We start from the raw sequence: 24361 nt of genomic DNA on the forward strand, positions 1-24361 counted from the left end.
AGAAGGACCGTATGGGGTGTAGGTGTTTAGAGAAGGACTGTATGGGGTGTAGGTGTTTAGAGAAGGATTGTATGGGGTGTAGGTGTTTAGAGAAGGACCGTATGGGGTGTAGGTGTTTAGAGAAGGACTGAATGGGGTGTAGGTGTTTAGAGAAGGACTGTATGGGGTGTAGGTGTTTAGAGAAGGACCGTATGAGGTGTAGGTGTTTAGAGAAGGACTGAATGGGGTGTAGGTGTTTAGAGAAGGACCATATGGGGTGAAGGTGTTTAGAAAAGTACTGTATGGGGTGTAGGTGTTTAGAGAAGGACTGAATGGGGTGTAGGTGTTTAGAGAAGGACCGTATGGGGTGAAGGTGTTTAGAGAAGTACTGTATGGGGTGTAGGTGTTTAGAGAAGTACTGTATGGGGTGTAGGTGTTTAGAGAAGGACTGTATGGGAGGTAGGTGTTTAGAGACTGACATGTGTTCGAGTGTTCTCTCATTATGTTGATTGCTAAAGATCATCTGTGTCCACTTATTGAGTGATACATCTACCTGCACCCCATTGTTGAGTTACACTGTAACTTCAGTTTGTATACTAACATTGACCTTTACTTGCAGTTCACCAATACACCACCATGTATTATGCGTTACTATAATCCCAGCTGTGCTTCTGTTTCTGTCATGCAATACCCCTCCCTGTGTCAGGCTGACAGTCTGATTATACTGATACATGGGACATACTGTACTCTACATGCAGTGAAGCCATCTTGCTCCAACTGTTGAGGCAAGTTACACTCATGCTTCAGTTCTGCTAAGTCATGCTATTTTGGTTCCACAGATGCTCTATACAGATGCTCTATACAGATGCTCCATACAGATGCTCTATACAGATGCTCTATACAGATGCTCCATACAGATGCTCTATACAGATGCTCTATACAGATGCTCTATACAGATGCTCTATACAGATGCTCCATACAGATGCTCTATACAGATGCTCCATACAGATGCTCTATACAGATGCTCTATACAGATGCTCCATACAGATGCTCTATACTCTATACAGATGCTCTATACAGATGCTCCATACAGATGCTCTATACAGATACTCTATACAGATGCTCTATACAGATGCTCTATACAGATACTCTATACAGATGCTCTATACAGATGCTCTATACAGATGCTCTCAGATGCTCTATACAGATGCTCTATACAGATGCTCTCAGATGCTCTATACAGATGCTCTATACAGATGCTCTATACAGATGCTCTATACAGATACTTGCTTCAAGCTCAGCCTAGGCCTGCAGTGTTGTAACGTGCCCACGCTGTAACCTACGATGACACAGGGTGAGGTGCTCACTACTACAGCACACATTCTGACCAGCATGTTGTCTTATGGGGGAATTTTGGTCAAGATTTTGTAACAAAGCAGAAAAAAACCAATTCACTAACAAATTATAAGAGTAAAAAACTCTAAAGAGGATAAGATAAGAAAACTCTTTCCCAGGTGGTTCTGTAAACTACGGGCAGTATACACAAGAATCCATGCAAGGCTTGGCAGAAAAACGACAAACATGCTGGAGTCAGATTGGAGCTTTATTTCTGGTCATGCATGTGGAGTAGATATGTGACATGCGAGGAGATAATATCAGCTGGAATCTACATCTGTATATAACAATAAATACACAAAGTTATTCACAACTAAATGACATGCTGGAAACAGGGTTGATGAGTGTCGAGTCCTGAACAAACATGCAAACGAGCTGCTATCACAGTTCACATGGAACACCTTGGGTTTCAAAATGGACGTTTTGTTCCATAACTTAAATGAATGGCTGTTATTATGTCAGTCAAAATCTAATGAGTACACAGAGGTCGGTTTGGTACAATTAACTGTGGTCATTTCATGCTGAAAGACCAACTTGTCCACTCTGGGAATTGCTGTCAAGATATTATGGCAGAATGATGTAAAATGCTGAATTAGGGTCAGGTTTCAACGGTTTAGCCAATCTACAAGCACTGGTCATTTTTACACATATCCGCTTTTACAATTACTAGTCATTGTTGTATAGAATGTCATAGAAAACCCCTGTGTACAAACAGTGTTGTGATCAATGTCATATAATCCCCCTGTGTACAAACAGTGTTGTATACAATGTCATAAAAAAAAACCTGTGTACAAGCAGTGTTGTATATAATGTCAAAAAAACCCCACCCTCCACGCCCCCCTCACCGTGTACGATTACTAGACAGTGTTGTTTACAATGTCATAAACAGTTTGCTTCCACATGTACTCATAAGTGTTATGTGACATTATGTACAATCTGGCATTAGACAGGCATCCCAACCTTGTGTTATGACAAACAAGGTGTTAGTTTCAACAAGGTATATAAACATCAAGCACTATCTCATGCAACTGGCACATTCAACAACTCTTGGTTTCATGCTGTCATGGTGACTGTGTTTGAGCGGCAATCACTTAGATGATAGGCAGGTCCTTCAGTACCAGACTCAAAACTGAATACAGAACTATGGGATGACAGATGTGTGTATATATGTAGATGTCAGTGAGATGATTAAAGGATCTTTGTACATTTGTACAGGTAGACAATGAGATCTGATGTTTGAATGATGATGATGTTATGTGAGAAGTGCTGATCTAGAGTATGACATGGTATCTGGCAGTGTGATGTTAGCTAGCAACAGAACTATCAATCTCAACTTTCTGCTACTGAGACAGGTCCCCTAGCCTAGGTGTGTGGCAGTTCATGTGTCCCTTTATCTCAGATGTAGGGGGTCTTGGGTGTAGGGGTCACTGTGTCACCCAGTCTAGGTGTGGCAGTGCATGTGTCCCTCTATCTGGGGTATTGGGTGGGCATGTCCTTTGACTTGGGGTGTTGGGTGGGTGTGTCCCTTGATTCAGGGTGTTGGGTGGGCGTGTCCCTTGACTCGGGGTGTTGGGTGGGTGTGTCCCTTGACTCAGGGTGTTGGGTGGGTGTGTCCCTTGACTGAGGGTGTTGGGTGGGCGTGTCCCTTGACTCAGGGTGTTGACTGGGCGTGTCCTAGAGCCTAAGTAGGATGCAGTGGATGTGTCACCTAGTCTAAGGGTGTGGCAGAAAGTCAGACGCTTGTCCACCCCCAGATCTATCAGAAATTGATATTATAACAAATAAAATGCCATATAGTAGTTCAGTAATATTCGCCACAACGATCTGTCTACAGACAAACAGAGTGTGATACTGACATACACAACTCTACACACACTCCCAGTGTAAGATAATTGTCCACATTACTATACAGCGTACCATCAGCCCGTGCTGGTATATAAGTTATAACAAACAGTAACAATACTTCAACAGCCTATAGCACTGACAACTGCTGCAACATCTGGTGTGGAGTGATCCCAGTAGCTTGTCTCCTGTGTGCAGGATTGTGTCAGCTTGGGGAAACATTCACACCAGTGTCAGCATCAACAAGGAATTTCATTCCTCTATATGTCTTGAAAATATTTACAATTTGACATTCTAAAATTATATTCCAGAATGAGAATCTAGGCTCCCAGTGTTGAGTGATTGAGTGAGTGAGTGACACAGAACTTTATCACCACAGCATCACGGCCTCACCTTGGTCGTGTGTCCGGCGACATGTAGTGTTCCCGCTCACCACCAGGGGCCTTCCCACCATGCTTTGCAGCACGTAACCTCTCAATTTCTCGATGGTCCATGTACATCTGATTAGCGAATGCCTTTGCATGGTCGTATGAGTGTTCCCTCTGTCGGTTGCTGTAGTGGTCAGAATGCACCCTGTCGAGGTGGTTGTCCACCCTGTCGAGCTGGTTGTCAGAGCGATGCCGCAGATCCCGCGGCGGGGCAGAGTGATTCCGGATTGCAACGTACTCATAGGGCGTGTCTTGTCTCGGGTCTACTGGGCCATACTGGTCTGGTTCTAGGTAGCGGTCACCACCTCCTCTCTGCCCAGGGATGTTCACTTCACTGTAGTTGTAGTGCCTGGAGTAACAAACAGTCAGATGCTACGGTCAGATGCTACAGATTCACATGCTACAGAGTCAGATGCTACAGTCAGATGCTACAGAGTCAGATGCTACAGATTCACATGCTAAAGAGTCAGATGCTACAGAGTCAGATGCTACTGATTCACATGCTACAGTCAGATGCTACAGAGTCAGATGCTACAGAGTCAGATGCTGCAGAGTCAGATGCTACAGTCAGATGCTGCAGAAGCAGATGCTACAGTCAGATGCAACAGTCAAAGGCAGATGCTAGTCAGATGCTACAGAGTCAGATGCTACAGATTCACATGCCACAGAGTCAGATGCTACAGTCAGATGCTACAGAGTCAGATGCTACAGATTCACATGCCACACAGTCAGATGCTACAGAGTCAGATGCCAGAGTTGGACAATACAGTCAGAGTCGGATGCCACAGCTACATTGTGAGATACGAGGAAAGAAGTATGTTTCTCTGACCTGTTGGAGTTCTCATAGTTGCGGATCTTCTGTTCGTCTGGCTCAATGCCCCGTTCCTTCATGTTGAAGGTCTTGGCTGGTACTGGAGGGGGCTCCTTCCTCTTCTGGTGGGGGAGAGTGTGTGACTCCATCCGCCCCTGGGGTGACCCAGGACCCTCATCTTTCCTACAACATCAATCATGGTGCAGACACTCATAATGTCAGACAGATTTCACTGTAAAATTATACGATAACGCTCAAAAGAAAATGTCCATGGTACCACAGATACAATGGTGTTCACAGATAATCTGTATTCGGTATAACACTGCCTGCTCACCTGTACTTGGCAGCGAGGTCAGAGATCTTGGCCTTGTTGACGTTGCTGGTGTTGACGGGGTTTGCAGTGCTGCGTGTGAAGCGGTAGGGGTCGTGACCCGGGCTTCTCTCCCTCCCCGTCACACCCCCAAGCTTCTCCCTCAGTTTGGTGTCGTCGTGCTTGTTGGAGGGGTGGTTCACGTACTTACTGTATGAGTCGGAAGAGTGGGAGGAGGAATCATTGTGAGCCTGTCACAGAGGAGGGACAATGTCAGAACATGTACTGGAGGGTGGGGAGACAACAGGAGAGTTGCTGTTCTCAGGGATTTGATATTGTACACCAAGTTCCCATCAGTTCATGAGTTTCAGTTCTGTAAAATATCCTGGCAAGAAACTGTTCAGAACAGTTTGAGTAACAAATGAGACCAGGTCCTTGTAAAGTTGGGTAGCCTAGTGTTGAAGTGTTCGCTCATCACGACGAAGACCCGGGTTTGAATCCCCACATGGGTAGATGTCTGAAGCCCATGTCCCCCGCCATGACGTTGCTGGAGTTTGGCTAAAGAGAAAAAGGTGGTATGGCTTACCCGTTGTTCTGTTGGCGCCCCCTGGCCCATGTGAGGAGAATGATGGGGAGATGACTGTTTTGGAATGCTTGGTTCTGCACGGTACACGTCCCCGCCAGAGTCATAGCGGTGGGGGCTGTACTCATCGTACAATTGATACTGTTGATCTGCAACACAACAACATCATCTCGTTAGGTCCAGTCAGGATTACACATAATATAGTCTTGGAGCAGGCCAAGGTGTGTTTCACATGCTTTCACATAATCACTGCTGAGAACAACAGGGTGTCACAGAGAACACTCTCACCTGATGCTATTCGGTTGCGGAGGCGTTCACTGGGGGTGAGAGTGGCGTAGGGATCTATACTTGAGCGGTTGTGATGAGGCAGTGGAGGACTCTGGGCGTAGTAAGACGGGTAGTACCGGTCCTCTGGCTGTGTCCCATGCCACTCGTCTGTAACAACACAGTCTCCATCAACACACTGCTACATCGCTCAGACAGAATGAGAAATACCTCTAGATCTGGTTACACAATATCTATTTGAAATAGAATTACACAAACTGACCAGGTAGCTAATCCTTATAAAGACAGTGTGGGACTGGGACAGGTACCCGGGTACCCAGGACAGATAGGTAATGAGTTGCACCTGGGTACCCATCTCAATACCCAGACCCGTCATGATCATGTGACTGATTGATTAAACGATCTAATGTGATATTCTTTCACGTTTAAAAGGATGTGTTCTCTTTGACGATTTAGACATAACTTACAGTTGTTTCTTTTGAATATAATACAATGTTAAGATATTTTAAAAAAATGAAATTTTAGCCTCCAGACTGAAGAATATTTCATTTCTTACAAATTCTCTGGTAGAAATGAACATGACCTAACACCTGGGCAGGGTAAAAGGGGGTGAGGTGCCAGAGTAGAAAATATGGACCTGTCCCAGGCCTATAGCAGTGGCGTCTATCTCTGCCCATTCTCTTCCCACAGAGGTTACTCCTGTCATATCTTCCTATGCAACCTCTGTTCTAATACGGCCATATTTCCCGGTCATTGAGAAATCCCCTTGCGGCAAAAACTTGCAACTCGAATTATCTCCCTTGTTACTATCCAATCAGAACATGCGTTAAATAGATTTAACTCCAATATGGCGGCCCCCATAGAGTTGGTTCATCAACGTGCGAAGGAAAGATTCGGTATTTCATGTTTAACTGAAAATCAGAAACTGGGAATAGAGAGGGCAGGGATCAGTCGCCATGATATGTTTGTAGAAACAAAAACTGGTAGTGGCAAGTTTTCCCGGTGCATTTGGAAATTACCGAGATCATTTGAATGATCACTCTTGAAACATTGTCTCTGATTGGACAACTAAATCTGAACGCCACCAATCGCTAGTCTTGAACACTTGCACCATGAAAGGGCCGTATTAGAACAGAGGTTACGTAGGAAGATGTGACAGGAGTAACCTCAGTGGGAAGAGAAAGATCTCTGCCAGGTCTTGGTTGTCCTATATTTTGTTTATCCTCATTGCATCAGCATACTATGTGGTGAGCAGCTGAATGGTATTTTGTACTCACTGTCTTGAGGCCTGCCAGCCTGTCTCGGGTCAGATCCCCTTGCATAGCGATCTTGTGGCGAAAACTGAAACATTCAAAACAGGGTTGTCAGTCCTTCTCGGACTAAACAGTCACAATATGTGTGGTTTCATCTAGAACTGAAGTCAATCCTTCTAATCCATACAAGGACTAAGTTGCCCTGAGACTCACCCTCTGGTTGTGGTAGCTGGGGGGGTCAGGGTACGGTGGAATTCCTGGAATGCCATGTTCCGCCGTGTTGACACTTGGGTCTGAGGATGATCTCACCAGTCGTTTCTTCTGTATTGGAGACACATCAAAATCATCATACGGTCGGTGGAGGTCCATCTCACTCTCCGGTGAGGCGTAGCTGAGACGGGCAGGCATCGGGAACAGGAAGTCTTCACTGATGTCTTCATCAGGCTGAAGATAAAACATGGTGGTTGAAGAAAGACAGAGACCAGAGATGTTTGTGTGTGTTCTATGGGATATCCACAGATGTTTGTGTGTTCTGTGAGATGTCCAGAGATGTTTGTGTTTTCTGTGAGATGTCCAGAGATGTTTGTGTGCTCTGTGATATGTCCTGAGAAGCATGAGACTTCAGCAAAACACACACAGACATGTTGGTTTTCAGCAAGATGCAAAGGATGTTTGTGTGTTCTGTGCCCAGAGTAAGTGCTCCTACCTTCTTGTCACTCATCCAAATGTTCTGGCGTTGCTGGTAGATGATCAGTTCACACAGCTTGGTGTACCACATGTCTGAGCTGCCATGTGTGATGGTGCCTGCAGACACAGAATTATGTCAGTACCTTCATTGAATAACTCTCCCATCAAATATCAGCACAAAAAAAGGGCAGTACCTCCACAGAAAAACTCTCTCCTAAACATGTAACAAAAGCACCTTTCATTCACTATATCTGCTAAACATGCCAACTTTAGACTCACCAGTAAACAAGTGGGAGTACATCTTCTCCAGTTTTTCATTATGTTCATAGATTTTCTTATGGTTCTTGGCAGGTGCCTTCCAGCGAGAGCGCAGGTCCTTGACTGCCTGCTTGCTTTCAGCCTTCAGGTTCACAGTAATAGGGTAATACTGGGCGTAGTTGAGGCGGTCCACGTGGTGCGGAGTGACGTCCAAAAGGCAGTGTTTCCGCTGTCAATGGAAGATTGAGATAGGCGTCAGAGATAACTCATATCAACCTCAACACTTACACTATGTCAGGTGACACATTGGTATTAGCCATAAATAGATCACTCCTGACAGGATGAGGATCATTACCTTGGTGATGGCCTCCCTGATGGCGCCAAGTCGGATGATGCCAGACTTCTTCCTGTCATCATCTTGAGCCAAGTCAGACTCTGCAACAGATGGAAGTTGTACATTGTTACAGTCAGGGAGAGGACATTGTTACAGTCGGGGAGGACGTACGTTGTTACAGTCAGGGAGGACATGTTGTTATAGTCAGGGAGGACATTGTTACAGTCAGGGAGGACGTACGTTGTTACAGTCAGGGAGGACACTGTTCCAGTCAGGGAGAGGACAATGTTACAGTCGGGGAGGACGTACGTTGTTACAGTCAGGGAGGACACTGTTCCAGTCAGGAGAGGACAATGTTACAGTCGGGGTGGACATACGTTGTTACAGTCAGGGAGGACATGTTGTTATAGTCAGGGAGGACATTGTTACAGTCAGGGAGGACACTGTTCCAGTCAGGGAGAGGACAATGTTACAGTCAGGGTGGACATACGTTGTTACAGTCAGGGAGAGGGCATTGTTACAGTTAGGGAGGACGTTGTTACACATTGTTACAGTCATCTTGTTCAGTTACAATCAGGGGAAAAAGATAGAGCCATGAAGTGCAAATGACCAGGTATTACGTGTTGACATTGTTGTCCGACTTACGTGGAGATTCAAACTTGTCAGGGAAGTCAGACAGCAGCCTCTCCCTTGCAATGTCTGCGATGGACCCAAATATCACCACCGGACGCATGAACCCCGCTGTAACAATACACCACAGCATTACACACACAGTCATAGCATCAACATCAGCAGTTTGAGGAGGAACTTCTATAGCAGTAACAACAGGGTGTATGGAACGCTCAGCATCATTTGCTACAAGTTCCCTTGCTGGATAAATCTCAGTGTATTCTGTATCTAACACATCCTGTGAAAATGCTTTTGATGAAAGTTTCAACACAACAACAGGTGATATTTAGGCCTGCAACAATTTCTATTGATTCATATTGATTCACTAAAAATGAAATGTGACATATTAGTTCCAATTATTGATAACAGTTACCACCATTTTGCTTCAATATTTGAACACCTATTTTGATTTTGTCCACACAGCTCCAACTCGAGCAGTTCTGAATGTTGAAACATTGCGCAACATGATTGGTTGACGCCGGACTAACTAGCCAATGAGTATTGTTCTTAGATGACATCGCCAAGTTGACAATGGACTTCATGCTAAAAAAGCTACTGCTGAAAGTTGAATAAAATCTGATGTTTATTTCTGAATGGAGAATCAAATTAAAAATGATCAAATTAAGGGTCCAATATTGAAAACAGAATGGAATCGTTGCAACCCACGTGATATTCAGAAAGCGACTGACCTTCTCCGAGAGCAACCCTCTCATATGGGGGAAACTTGGTAGACAGACCAGCTGAAACAGTTTAAAACAGACGTAAAAAACAAGCTGCTACTCAGACATCGACAGTTTACAACACATGAGACACATCATGAGACACATCATGAGACACAACAAGAGACACATCATGAGACTCAGCCTCACCAACTCAAGGATGTGTCTGGCTTTGTGTTTCCAGGCTAGTTGTGGTCCAGTGACAACACTTCCCAAGTGTAATCCTGTAACCTACTTCTACCTATTTTTACCTCAACATATTCAGAGCTCAATATCATGTATTGCAATTCCATGGCAACAAGCTAAACAGAATTATTTAATGTGTTACAACCCAGTATCTGCTTACTTAGATGTACAGTACACTTTTTTTTCTATTTAACTCATTTGACTTATTCACAGCCATATTCTGGTCTGTTAACAATATGTAGCTGTGAGGTTCAACAATGTCGATATTTCTACGTTTACCGAGGCCAACTTCTAGAACAAACATTGATTAATAAAGAAATGTTTCCATGGCAACATAGACCAACAAGGATATATTCTGATTATATGTTCCATGCGTATGCTGACACTGAGAATACAAACCAAAGGATTACAGAGAGCATAAACAATAATCCTCGTAAGACATGGTTCATGAATATAGGTACTGGCAGTCAAACACGCATCAGTTGTTGGGGTGGGGTCTGGAGGCTTGTGGGTGTTGGGGTAGGGGGAGCGTAGGAAAAGTGTTGTTCGCTCACCACACAGTGCCACTCTGGGGAGGGTCTGGAAGGTTTGGGGTATAGCATTGGGGGTATGGAGGGGTAACGGGTGATGCGTGGAGGTGGTGGCTTAGCTCATCACACAGTGCCCCCCATGGGTGGGGTCTGGAAGATTCGGGTTACAGTAACAGGGCATGTAAGGGTAACGGGTGATATGTATGCAGGGAGTGGCTTAGCTCATCACACAGTGCCCCCCATGGGTGGGGTCTGGAAGATTCGGGTTACAGTAACAGGGCATGTAAGGGTAACGGGTGATATGTATGCAGGGAGTGGCTTAGCTGATCACACAACAAGTCTCAAGATGCCACTGGCTATCTGCTGTCTGACACCAACTGAATAATCACATTCATAGCTAGGCTAAAGTTAGGACATGTATGATGTTCATCAATATGAATCTACGCGTATCATAGAGAGGGGTTGGGGGAGGGGGGTGGTTGATGCAGGTATGTCCATGCTATCAGTCGCTGTCTCCCATCTTCACAGAGTCTGTGACGAGGGACAGGAAGGGGTAAGTAACACTATGCTACACAACAACCCTGCTTGAGACACATCCACCAATAATACAGTTCATGATGTGATCGGTGCATAGTGTAGCTGAAGGTGTTCAGAGTGTGTAGAGTGAGTGATGTCATGGCAACGGACGATGGCATAGGAGATGTCATGGCAACCGATGATGGCATAGGAGACGTCATGGCAACCGATGATGGCATGTGAGATGTCATGGCAACCGATGATGGCATGTGAGATGTCAAAGAAACGGATGATGGCGTGTCAGATGTCATGATGTGACTATGTTCTGACGATGTGTCCTGACTTATTGAAGGCAGTAGTCACTACATCTATGTTAACCGTTAACAGATGATGACATGACATGACATGACTGTGTTCCGACTGTCAATGTGATTGTACATCTGATTCTACATGGTAGGCATGGGGTGATGAAATGTGACTATAACACTGGATACAGACTAACAATACCACTACATGATGCACGTCTACCAAATCATGGCTACTATGGCAACATCTAGATAAAAATATGCAATTCCTGAAGTGCAGGAGAGTATTTGTAGAGACAAGCAAGTTGCCATGGCAATGACTGACAGGTAAAGAGTTAATATATGCATGGCAGGTGTCACACTTACCGGACTCATCCGCTACAAATAAATAAAATGAGTGAGGACAAAATATAGTGGCACGTGAAATTTGAAACTGCAAAATAGTAATGTTTGTGTTCATTTAAACAACTTCTTACATCACAAGGACTTCTCTAGACAGGGATTTATCTAGGTAGGGATCTATTTAGCTAATATACCAGGTTGATGCTGAGCCAAATAACCTTATATTTCCCACTTCAGGTTCTCAGAATGTTGAAGGTTTTGAGCTGGTGACAGCAGGGGCCATAACATGAAGCCTTATATTGTAGTGACTGCTAAGAAGAGCACTGACTGACACGTCAGTGTCATAATTGCCTGACACGGGCTATCCTGCATAAACCCCTGCACCTATAGCTGCTGACAGGACACATGGGCTGACAGAAGACCTGGATGAAGACTTGAAGACTTACAGAAGATGACCTCCTCCCAGTGGTCCTTGCCAAGAGACTTGGCTCGCCGTGCTGCCTTCCGCTTGAACAGACTGCCACGCCCCTTGTTCGGGAAGTTCTCCTTGTCACTGCTGGACTGTTGCTGTGTCTGGGCCAGCATGTCCGCCCTGCAGACATCAGACAACAGACATCAGACACCAGACAACAGATATCAGACACTAGACAACAGATATCACACATCAGACAACAGATATCACACATCACACATCAGACAACAGATATCACACATCAGACAACACACTGCCACACCCCTTGTAGGGAAGTTCTAATTAGCACAAAAACCAGACAAACTGATATCACAATACATCATTTTTAAATCAGTCCAGCTAGAGGCACATTCATTCATTCCTCTTGCTGGGACCATGTGAAGGAAAATCACACCTGTTTGTGTGAAGATGAGATCACTCACTTCTTGTTGGGTACCAAGAGGAGGTAAACTCACCGTTTCTTGTTGGGTATGGTGCCCTTCTTGGACTCCTGGTTGTTTTTGCCGAGTTTGACGGCTAGCCAGGACTCGCTCTCTCTCCTGAACAGTGTGTCTTTCACATGGAAGATGTCCCCAATTTGAAAGCCATGATCCCCCGCCTCCTGGGGGTCGTACTGGAAGTGAGTCCTGCACAATGGGGCAGAAGGACATAGTGACATAGATACACACAAGTACCTGTATGACAATGTGAACATTTGAAATAAAATTCCACTGTAGTATTTTACTTCATAACAAGCATCACAGAACCTTTTTTTCTTAAGAGAATACTTTCACCAAAATGTGGAACACATGTACTTATGTGATGACATACTTGTTTTCTACAGATGTAAGAGTTGGTGACCTACCTGACATAGAAGTCATCTCCCGCCTCATGGCTGGCCATAATTCTGTCATACTCTGGAACAAACACAGTAGTTATAGATGTCAGGCAAAATATGTTTGCTGGTTTGAGCACTAACTTGAGGTGTGAGTGAGAGCACAACCCAGACTCCCAGTCCAAAGCCATACCATTAAGGTCTGTTCCATCACATCTAGCCCTGCCCAATCACATCTAGCTCTGCTCTATCACATCAAGCCCCATCAGACCATCACATCCTGCCCCATCCCACTTCCGTCCCACCTGATCACACACACACCCATTACATTCTGCTCTGGCCCATCACATCCCTCTTCACTCCGCCCCACCCCATCACACCAACATCCACCCTGTGCCAAAGTCTCACCTTCTTTCTTGTACTGCACTGTGAAGGTCACAACCCCTGGCTCCCCCAATCACACCATGCTCAGCCCCACCCCATCACACTCCGCGCCGCCCCACCCCGCCCCCTGCCGGAGTCTTACCTTCCTTCCTGTACTGCACTGTGATTGTGACCTTGCCCTCCAGGGATTTGAGGAACGCCACAGCCTCCTCTCTTGTCAGCCCTGTGATGTCCTGCACGTTTGCCTGTACAAAGCAGTCATCAACAGCCAAATCATTCACATATCTGTCCTGGGGTCATGTTTCAACAACACATTAAACTGTCACATGCTGCCTGTCAAAAGTGTGATAGATGCATAACCAGAGTGAAAATGATATCTGAAGATGAGGACCACCCTGAAGTGTAGGATGATCACCAGCGTCCATGTTTGGTACATGTAACATATCATAGCCTACCCTGAGTATCTGGTCCCCTTCACACAGACCCTCTCTCTCCGCAGCACTGCCCGGCTGAACGGACGCGATGAAGATTCCTGTGGCATTGCCGCCAGCAAGACTCAGCCCTAGACCATATGTCTTGTCTTTGATGAAGACCACACTCCGAGGCTCTGGACGAACATCCTTCCTCAGACCCACATATCTCCTGTAACAAGGTCCACTCATCATTAGTACAGTCTCCCTTGAGATCTCTGGAAATCTACAGTTTGGAAATCTGTCAAGAAACACACACTCATTCGTTGTTAAGTGCCTACTTACTGTTCCTGCTACCTGCACCAATTTACTCTTCAGGCCTACTCCGTGCCTCCTTTTTCATCATGTCTAGTGTTTGTCTACTGGCCTACGCCGTGCTTACCTCCTCATCATGTCTAGTGTTTGTCTACTTACTCTTCAGTCCTACTCCGTCCCTACTTTTTCATCATGTCTAGTGTTTGTCTACTTACTCTTCAGACCTACTCCATGCCTACTTAACATTTTGCCTACACCATGCCTACTTACTCTTCATGCCTCGTCCCTGAGAACACGTCGTCATCTTCATCTGTCATATTGGGTCCACGTCTATCATCATCTAAACGTGTCTCACGCCTTGCCCCGCTTTCCCGGTCACTATAGTAACCATCCTTCCGCTGGTAACTGTCTCCTGAGACTGGACTGCGCGAGTCTGGCGAGGAGTCTGCAACATGAGGAACACGTGACATGCAGGTGCTTGCTGAGTCTCTAATACAGCACCTTCAGGTGCAGTAAGCTGACCAGTCTGTGATCACACAGACCATGTGGCCAAAGTTCAACAGGTTGTCATGACAGTTTTGGTAGCCAGAGTCTGTTACAATATGAAATCAGACCAGATGTCTGCTAGCTCCAGCACTTACCATCAAATCCTGTGGGCAGTGGTGGGCGTGGCGGCGGTTCATTGTCTAGGACGTATCTTCCATCATACCGGGCGTGATCTGAGTTTGGATATGCCCCGTGTGGAAGCCCTGCATCACGAGGAAGGGTCCCTGGCTTGAAGATGTCGTCTTCGGAGCGCACGCTGGGGCGGTAGATGTTGATGTCATCCTTGTCATGCTGTCTCCGCAAGCTGGAGTAGCCAGCTAGGATTTCTGGGAAGAAGAAGAAGGGAGAGCAAAATTTATTTGAATCGTGCAAAGAGATGTATTGAAAAGTAAACTGACATGAAGGAATTACATCCTTTTCGTCACATGTATTCAGTAGTGGAGTTACCTCCCTTCCATCACACGAACACCTGCTGATGCACTTCTTGAACTCACCTTCCTCCTTGAGTTGACTGTTCTGACGCTTGTGGCGGTCGTCAATCGTCTTCTTCTTAGTGATGATAAGTTGCAGTTTGTCCTTCGTCTTCTCGATAAGTTTGCGTGCATCAGTAAGAGACAGGTTGTCTATTGGGGTATTGTTGATCTGTGGAGCCACAAACAGGTCAGATGTGCAAGTATCAAAGAAAAACCTCTGTCAGACATCAGTGTATCACAGCTGCAATTTACAGCTGCAATTTATTCCTCATGATCACATGACAAATGGAAAACTACCAACATTGATGTAATGTAAAAATTTACTCTAGTCAATTATACCTTTTTTTATCTATCGGCAAACGATTTGCAATGACAGTAACTGACCGCCATACTGAGAAGGAGCTCACCTTGAGCACAGTGTCCCCCTCCTTTACTGCGCCCTCCTGGGCGGCCAGACTGTGAGGCAGCACCTCCTTCACGAAGAACTTGCAGCCCAGGACCACCCCGAAATCTGAAACAGAGGGTGAGAAATTGAGAATAGTTTTATACTACTTTAGTACGTGGTAATACCATGTTGGCAAACACCAGAAATGGACTTCACACATTATATCCATATCGCCATTCTCTTACAGAATCCCTCATTCAGGTGAATCTGTAGAGTAAGAAGAGTAAGGAGCTTAAGGAGAGTAATGAGAGTGAGTGAGTGAGTTTGGTTTTACGCCGCTTTTAGCAATATTCCAGCAATATCACGACGGGGGGACACCAGAAAATGGGGAGTAATGAGAGTGAGACACTAGTTACCATCAGTTACCAAGAGTTGAGGAGGGCGACCTGTCTTACCATCTTTCTTTCCCTTTTTACCCAGGGTAACTTTGAGGGGAGGAGTTTCTGTCTCCAGCCCCGTGGGCAGCACGATCCGTCGCCGCACAACCTGTAACGTAAGGATTGATAATGATAAGGATTCAGGTTAAACAATATTTCTATTACATCACAGAAGCTACATGAGGGAGTTCCCTGTATTTCATTCTGCAGAACAAGGACAAGTAACATGGAGGAAAATAACTCAACATCCGGCTACCCACCAGGTTAATTGTGTTGCCGCTGTCCCGCAGGACAGCGATGGCTGTGACGTGTTCCACATTCTCCAGGGATATGTTGTTGACAGTGACGATGCGATCATTGACTCTGTAACAAGGAAGGAGGATGTGTTACAGTAACAAGCAGACTGACATTCATATGCTCATATGCATTGTCGACATATCCTGCTAAAATATTCTGTCCAGATACTTACTGCAGTCTGCCCTCAGCGGGGCCTGCCTTCAGGACATCAGAGATGGCGATCGAGGGGTCGCCATTAGCGAAGTGGGGACTGTCCCTGCCGCCACTGACGGCAATCCCGAAACCAAAACCTGGAACCTGCAACAAGGGCATAGATCGTAGACATGTGACACTGATGTCTAGAAGTCCAAGGAGCATCTGACCATAGATCATAGACATGTGACACGGATGTCTAGAAGTCCAAAGAGCATCTGACCACAGGTCTGCAGGCATCATGACAGACACATGATTCTGTGTTACAGAACAATGTGTTCTTGCCATAGAGCTACACTTGAAATACTCTTTATCTTTCCCTCATTTATAATACATAAGAAATTACATACGGTTGATACAACAGATATCTAGTGTTCATGATAGGATCCTGGCACATGAAAAGGACATAACTCTGTACAGTATATAAGGAACTGAGCCACAAGGCCCCATTTGAGGACTGGATACAATGTTGATGTTGACTGGACAGCACTCACCTTGGTGAGGCTAACTCGATGTGTCTCCCAGATCACATTGTCTCCACTCTGAAATACAAACATCTCACATTACGGTCTGAACAGTAACACATGGGACTATACAAGGACAAACATGCAGAACAAAAGATATAATCTTGTCCCCCAAAGTGGAACACATCAGTGGACACTCAGGTTACCTTGTGATGGGCAAATCCAAAGGCTCTTCCAGATGCCCATGTGCAGGTGCCCCTGAGTTGGGATCTGCGTACCCTGGTACAGCTGGTACACATATGTGTCCTCATCATATAGCAGTACAAGTACATACAAGTACAAAGTACACACACTTTCCTCGTCACAAGCTGCTGTGCACCTCTGTACCACAGGTACAATGGGCATACATAGGTACAGGTCTACCCTTGTCACCAGGCACAGTTCCGCTATGTTTGTGTCTATATTGCTATATAAGGTCAAGTATATCAGTGGCTGCCGACTGTCAACACTCTATCTCTCCACAACCCTGGCAGTGTAATTCCTGGCATAGCCCCCTGATAGCCCCCATCAGAACAAAGGCAAACTAACCACAGTTATCTTTATAATCTCAACTTGCTACAAACATCATAATCAGTGTGTTGATAGAAACTGTAACGCCTCCATCTTAGGCGATAACAGACTATATACAATACAGACTGTACAACCCTTGTCTTACATCAGACCATTACATCACAAGCATAAGCTGTAGAGTGTAGAGATAACAAAATTAATAAACCCAGAGTAGGAGTGCAGCAAGGAGATAGTTTATGTCCTGCTTTATATGTAGGAACTGCCGAAATAGTTTGAAGTGATATGTAAGGTCAACATTTACTTCATGCAGTATAAATTGCAGTGTGTTGTGATACGCAGCACAACACTTCCAGTACTGGGAGATAACTGATAATATAACAAATGTCATGCCCATCTCTTACATCACCTTACAGCAGGCAGATAAACTGAGGCACATTAAGATCAAGGACTTATCACTGTTGGTATCACAACCAGATATAAGATGATTGTTGAGTACCTGGTTACATGGCTGTCGGTAGATCATGCAGTTTCTATTCCCATGCTTCAGACTGAACTATATCTCACACATATGTATTATTGTACTGGTAAATAACAATCAGCCTATTGTTAAAACATGACGATATAATGATGCATGTTGTTGTATGTCATTGGCATATTTCTTCTATTATCACCTATTTAATATCATCCGTCATCCATCAGACATCGTCCATCATGACCAAGTGTGGACCAAATAATCTCCACATTAACTACAATCAAGTGATGTTTATATTATATATATGTATATTTATATTATATTATTAGAATATATTTGGTGAAGATGATGAAAACTTTCAGAGAAAATGGTCTGGCTGTTTTACACTTTAAAGAATGGGACTACCTCTCCTTGTACTCTATCCACCCCTCACATATGTACACTCACAGGTAAGTATTAATCTGTGATTTTGCATAAATGTATCAACTTCAAACCAAAATTACAACATGTAGCTAATACCAAGTACAATTTCACTCCCTGACTTTAATGCAAATCACATCTGGATATAACGAGCACTACTCTATGAGGGGGCAACATGCAGTGTAATACAAGTTGTATCCTGACAGCATGTTACACCATGCAGGTAGCCTGTCAAGCGAGCAGTCTAACATGCACCAGTATAAGTATGTGACAATGAGAGCTCCTGGTGAGCATGAAATGTTCCAACCCAATTATGTCCATCCTCATTGTGCTGCCAGATTGAGCCACTTTGAGGTGTGGGATCTTTACGGTAATACTTTCACCAGGCTTACCATCCTGAGGAGGACACGGCCACACACTGGGTTAAACTTTCACCATCATATCTATATAAAGAATATTTGACAAGGGGATTCCCCCATATGATCTGACATTGGGTCAAGTAATTCATGCCTCAGGGGTACTGATTATATAAATCACAGAGTTACATTTCATGGTTTTGTGGACCTAAACAATAACTGTTATTGAAACCTCTCACCTAATGTCAGCAATCCCAAATAAATGTTTCTCTTTGTACATCAATATTTGGTAGTAATAGAGAGATAAACCCACATCACAGAGACTGGAGACTGAGATTGGAAGATAACAGTATTGACTTGGCGTGACCACCATAAAAGCACTGATTACCCCCACACAAAGCCAGCACTTGGATGTGTATAGGGTCTTTGATGTAGGATTACCTGTAAGTACAGCAGGGATCAAACACTCACCCTGCAGCAATGTGGCCAGGCTGACCACTGTAATTACAGGTAATTGTGCTGTAAACAACACTGCAGGTTTTGTCCAGTCCAGCCAAGATGAGGCAAGATGAGCATGTTGGGCAATGGGAGGCCAGATCACACAGCCTGGGTTTGTTTTGATCAATTGATTTCCTGGTTGTGAATGGTGACCCTTGTTTCAGGCGAGGCGTGAAATGTCGCGCTGACCTCTACAGCGAATCCCTCTCAGGGGGCATTATGAATCAGAACTGCTACATCAGGAAATTATTTAAATTAGATGCCATTATCAACCTATAAATTACGCTAAAATCTTCAGACAATTCAAATACAATGGAACAGTTGGAATTAGAGGTATATCAAGGTAAATGACAATTAAAATTTCATTACATCAGTGCTTAGACAAGATGGACTCTGCCATTATCGATCTATAGATCTATCTTATATAACTATCAATAAAAAAGTGACTATTTCAGACATATTATTTGTTTTACAGTTCAAATACAATGGAACAATCAATATTAATATTAAGGCATATGATCATTAAAATTTTGCAGCTCTGTTTTAGATATTTCCCTTGTTAAAGCACATGTGCAGGAAATGTACATAGCATAATTAATCACTATTCCATGTTTCAGTCACTGCCCCCAGTTGCAGCATCCAGTGGCGCCATCTGGTAGTATTGGCAGGCACCCAGGTGGTGCTGTAGGTAGGTCAGCACCTACAGGTGGTGCATCTGCCTTGTGTGATGAGATGCACCATAAATAATCTGAGTCTTACTTCATCCATATTATTCATGGACCTATATCGTCCATAACTGTAATGTGAACCGTTCTAATAAGGATATTTTGAAAAACTGATAAAACTAGATATTATTCAGTCTTCTGCTTATATACCACTCATTCCTCGGAAGATTTTTGTTAAATTTCCAAAAAGCTAAGCCAAGAAGTGAATGTCAGAAGATGGTAGCAGGCATCGGCTCTGGCACCAGACCACAAACCTGACATTCAACATTTCACATCAGACAGAGAAAGTGACTTTAGATTCATTGCCTCTCCATGATACTGCAGTAGAACTTTAATTTGATTTCTAATTAAGTTAGTTGCCACGTCCCCCTTAACACCCTCAACCCTCCGCCAGATTATCCCACCATTTGTAGGTAGTGATCTTTCATGTTGTGATTTGTTAGTGGTGATCTTCATGTTGTGTCAACTTTACTGAGTGGAGATCAAGAGATCAGCTGTGATCACATCCCACCCTCACTAATCAGCTAATCATCACTCATTGCTTTGCCACTGGTGCAGAGTACTCAGGTGCCTGAGACACAATCAACATGTGCTTGACACAATCAACAGGTGCTTGACACAGTCAACACATGCTTCAAACAAGCACTGATCTACATTATATCTACTCAAGTACTTTACTCAGTCATCTTTAATATTCGCGTGTCTAACTTGTATCTGCTCAAGCTATAGACCAGCAACAGGTGTTTTGGACTATCAACATATAGCCATCAATCTATATTACACTTATTCAGATGCGTGTATCAACATTCAAACACCTGACATCACATCTACTAAAAGTTGTGTTAAATCCTTGACCCCTGTATTTACTGCCGCCACCCCGCCACCCCAACACCTGACATCACATCTACTAAAAGTTGTGTTGAATCCTTGACCCCTGTATTTACTGCCGCCACCCCAACACCTGACATCACATCTACTAAAAGTTGTGTTAAATCCTTGACCCCTGTATTTACTGCCGCCACCCTGCCATCCCAACACCTGACATCACATCTACTAAAAGTTGTGTTAAATCCTTGACCCCTGTATTTACTGCCGCCACCCTGCCATCCCAACACCTGACATCACATCTACAAAAAGTTGTGTTAAATCCTTGACCCCTGTATTTACTGCCGCCACCCTGCCACCCCAACACCTGACATCACATCTACTAAAAGTTGTGTTAAATCCTTGACCCCTGTATTTACTGCCGCCACCCCAACACCTGACATCACATCTACTAAAAGTTGTGTTAAATCCTTGACCCCTGTATTTACTGCCGCCACCCCAACACCTGACGTCACATCTACTAAAAGTTGTGTTAAATCCTTGACCCCTGTATTTACTGCCGCCACCCTGCCACCCCAACACCTGGGTACAGAGATAACACAATACCTGGCAGGTATCGAGGGTATGTGGCTGGTATATTTATTTCCTCTATTTGCTTGTTATCACCCTCTCATATGTCTGGAATGTGCTTCTCAAGAATACCACAGCCTTCATGGAACTACAGTCAATCTCAAATATATCCTGGTATATCTATATCTCTCACATATATCTCCCTCATTCCACCACATTCATGTTGCTGCCTTCAATAATGAGCATAATACTATAATGAGACACCAGAGAAAGGCTGCTAATTTCGAATTTTATTACAGTTCCACTGCTGGAGTTCTCCCACAATATTAGCATGTATTGTTTGCTTGGTGTTACAAGACAACAATACCTGCCTGGATATACAGCCATTGTTCTAACTACCTATTGTATACAGGGATTATCACCCTCTTTGTCTCACCAATCACAGGATTACTGGATTATCCCAACAATTTCACGGTGACCTACATTTCAACAAGGGTCAGGATGGGTCACAAAAGAATGTTATTTTTATTTCCTCGGGAAAGTGTTCTTGTTGTGTTAGTGCAGCACCTGAAATACTCGTTATGCTCTGGGTCACATTAAATGTTCATCAAACACATAAAAATCAATTTTACTGAGTTAGAACCTGTCAGGTGCCTGTTTAACAAATGCAATATTCAACATACAGTCATCCAGGCAGAACTGTAATACTGATCAGTGTAACCCATGAAACTAAACATGAATATTTAAGAAATATAAGTAACATAAGAACATCTTTCAGTGGTAAATCCATTAAGATGTCTTCTATCTTCAGCATGCCCATCAAGCACCAAATATGAACAACTATCCTGTGTTTAGGGACAAAAAGGATGAAGAAGTTCAAGATCCATCAAAACTGAAATACAAATATGACACACACAACACAAGACATCTGACAGGTGACTGTTCAGGCTGTGACCGATTAGAAGTATTTGTGTGCACCTGATCGGTAGTGATTGCGTGCTGGCTAATTATGAAGCTGGTGTGTTAGATGTGGGAAGTGTTTGATGTGGTGAATCACGATCAATCTGTCTGAGATGGCAACTGACACTGTTGTCATAGTTACTGCGGTCTACCTGCAAGGACGACTGATATGTACAATGGCAGGTAACACCTGTATATAGCCGGTTCAATTATAATTACTGTCACAGTTCGTGAAATAATTCATTTTTATAAACACGACATCGTATCAATATAATTACTGCATTACCCAAAGATTTTGGTCATACATATGTTTCCAATATTTTATAAATCTTTATGTTCAATATATTTATCACATTTTATGGTGGAATATATAAGAACCATTGATAAACAAAACTGTCAGCATCTACCTGTGATGTGCCGTAGTAAAACAGCTAGGAAATACGTTTGTCATAGTGACTACTGTCACAATTTTCAAAATCATTTATTCAAAAGACCATTTTTTTTACTAAAAAAAAAATACAACCTAAAACAATTTTTATGATTCATATACGTAATAATAATTTCAAATATCCCAAATGTACTCTATATTTTTTTAAATTGTGTGACTAATACTACTGCATGTATTATGAGATATTGTATCATGATAATGCATAAATATCAATATAAGCCAAAAGAAAAATAGGAAGCTGAAAATATCCAATAACAAAAATGATATCAAATTATCAAAAATTGGGTAAAATAAAAATTATCAAAAAGTAAAAAATATTGACATATATATAAATTGAAACCTAAATGTTTTCGAGAAATTAAATTGAATCATGATCACAATCTTACTAAATATACACATCTAAATATATTCTTTGTCAGCATTGTTGCATAAGAGCTTTATAAAGTCTGACATGCTCACCCCAAGGTTGTCGATATAGTCTATATTCCTCTTGATCCTCATACTGTCGAAATGAACACTTGACGTGTTATGTATATAGGTATTATCCAAGGCACATGGTTCACAGAGAGAGAGAGAGAGAGAGAGAGGAGAGAAGGTCTTGTGTCTCTCTCAGTCAATGACAGATATCTATCTATCTTGGTTCTTTTCCCTGACTGGGGTATAAATAGACAAAACACTCAGCCAATCACAGCTCAGAAAGAAAGAGGTACTGGCAGTGTTAGCCAATCAGATTAGTAGCTGTGGAATCTAAACTGACCTCTGACCTGAGTGGTTCATTTCCTGACCTGTGTTTTGTTTATAGTGGGGAAGTGTGAATGTTTTGAAGGGGAGGAGGATGGGGGAGGGAGTAGGGGGAGACTAGGGCTAGGTGAAGGGGAGAGTGTGGAGCAGAAGTACGTGAAGTTGTGATCTGACAACTTTAAGACTAATATAACTGTTTTATTTCAGTAAGAAAAATAACACAGCTGTATATTGTCAAAATATGCTATTATCCTAGTGCACTGTCTCCTGTTACTGCTAAAAATAGCACAGGAAATATGACTGTACATAGATACTGTGCTATTTTGATAATTGTAATGGTATTTACATACAAAAAATAATCTTTGTTTCATAAATATCAAAAACTGTCCTCCACAAGATCTAAAATGTTACTAAGCGACTTGAAAACACGTAATATTTTGTACATTGTACATAAAATTATATGAGACACATTCAGTCAGTGAGACTTACAAGAAGTCTCTAAAACAAACAGGTGCCGATTCACCAGCTGGATCTGATGCACCTGGATTAATATTGTATCATATTTTGAATGGACTTCTATTTTGTAACCCACTAGCTGAGTGTAATAAAGAAAGGGTGGAAAAAAAGAAAAATAAGTCTCTGAAGCAAAAATATTTTACAGAAAAAAAAGTTCAGAGTAAAAAAACAACATAACTAAACAGAGCCCAGTGGCTTTCACCAGGCACATCGTCCAGACTTGTGTCGACTTTCTTGAACATATTGGCTTCAGGGTCCGTATGATAGATCAACTAACAGTCTGTATGCACGGTTATAAATAAACATAAGTAATGTAGTCTGTGTTTGACAAATTGACCACTGGCCCTGGACAAGCAACATTCAGCACATTCTAGGGACATTTCAGTCTGGACAACCATTCAAATATAATGTAGATGGCAAGTCTGTAGCAGATCATTTTTAGTGAGAAAACAACAAATATATATATTTCTGACCTTGGTTCTTGAGTTCTGACAAGAAATTCCACTATTAAAACGACTGACTGCATGTTTTTTTAAATAATCAGTGACTGTGAATAATGAGGAAAATGTTCAAATTTTATAAAATCATCATACCATTGTTTAAACTTATCAATTAACTCTCTCTCTCTCTCTCTCTCTC

General features: G+C 43.2%; 1 protein-coding gene across 12 annotated transcripts in view; it reads right to left on the minus strand.

The window, feature by feature from the left end:
- LOC137260490 (tight junction protein ZO-1-like) overlaps positions 1-24361 on the minus strand; it is a 127578-nt gene that overhangs the window by 13896 nt on the left and 89321 nt on the right. For 5 of the 12 annotated variants that reach the window (XM_067798165.1, XM_067798164.1, XM_067798159.1 and 2 more), the window contains 26 exons: positions 16652-16699; positions 16138-16262; positions 15929-16031; positions 15687-15777; positions 15254-15357; positions 14868-15015; positions 14469-14699; positions 14098-14272; positions 13558-13744; positions 13245-13347; positions 12749-12800; positions 12360-12530; positions 11879-12024; positions 11457-11468; positions 9524-9574; positions 8811-8906; positions 8187-8266; positions 7853-8060; positions 7593-7690; positions 7100-7330; positions 6911-6974; positions 5637-5783; positions 5352-5497; positions 4790-5016; positions 4474-4638; positions 3610-3993 (listed from right to left, as the gene is read on the minus strand). In XM_067798165.1, coding sequence (XP_067654266.1) covers positions 3610-3993; positions 4474-4638; positions 4790-5016; positions 5352-5497; positions 5637-5783; positions 6911-6974; positions 7100-7330; positions 7593-7690; positions 7853-8060; positions 8187-8266; positions 8811-8906; positions 9524-9574; positions 11457-11468; positions 11879-12024; positions 12360-12530; positions 12749-12800; positions 13245-13347; positions 13558-13744; positions 14098-14272; positions 14469-14699; positions 14868-15015; positions 15254-15357; positions 15687-15777; positions 15929-16031; positions 16138-16262; positions 16652-16699 — 3593 coding nt within the window. Of the gene's footprint in view, positions 1-3609; positions 3994-4473; positions 4639-4789; positions 5017-5351; positions 5498-5636; positions 5784-6910; positions 6975-7099; positions 7331-7592; positions 7691-7852; positions 8061-8186; positions 8267-8810; positions 8907-9523; positions 9575-11456; positions 11469-11866; positions 12025-12359; positions 12531-12748; positions 12801-13244; positions 13348-13557; positions 13745-14097; positions 14273-14468; positions 14700-14867; positions 15016-15253; positions 15358-15686; positions 15778-15928; positions 16032-16137; positions 16263-16651; positions 16700-22924; positions 23144-24361 lie in introns of those variants that run through there. The other 7 variants (XM_067798156.1, XM_067798167.1, XM_067798166.1 and 4 more) reach the window with 3 other exon arrangements.

Source organism: Haliotis asinina, chromosome 13 (genome assembly GCF_037392515.1).
Source record: "Haliotis asinina isolate JCU_RB_2024 chromosome 13, JCU_Hal_asi_v2, whole genome shotgun sequence".
NCBI lineage: Eukaryota > Metazoa > Mollusca > Gastropoda > Lepetellida > Haliotidae > Haliotis > Haliotis asinina.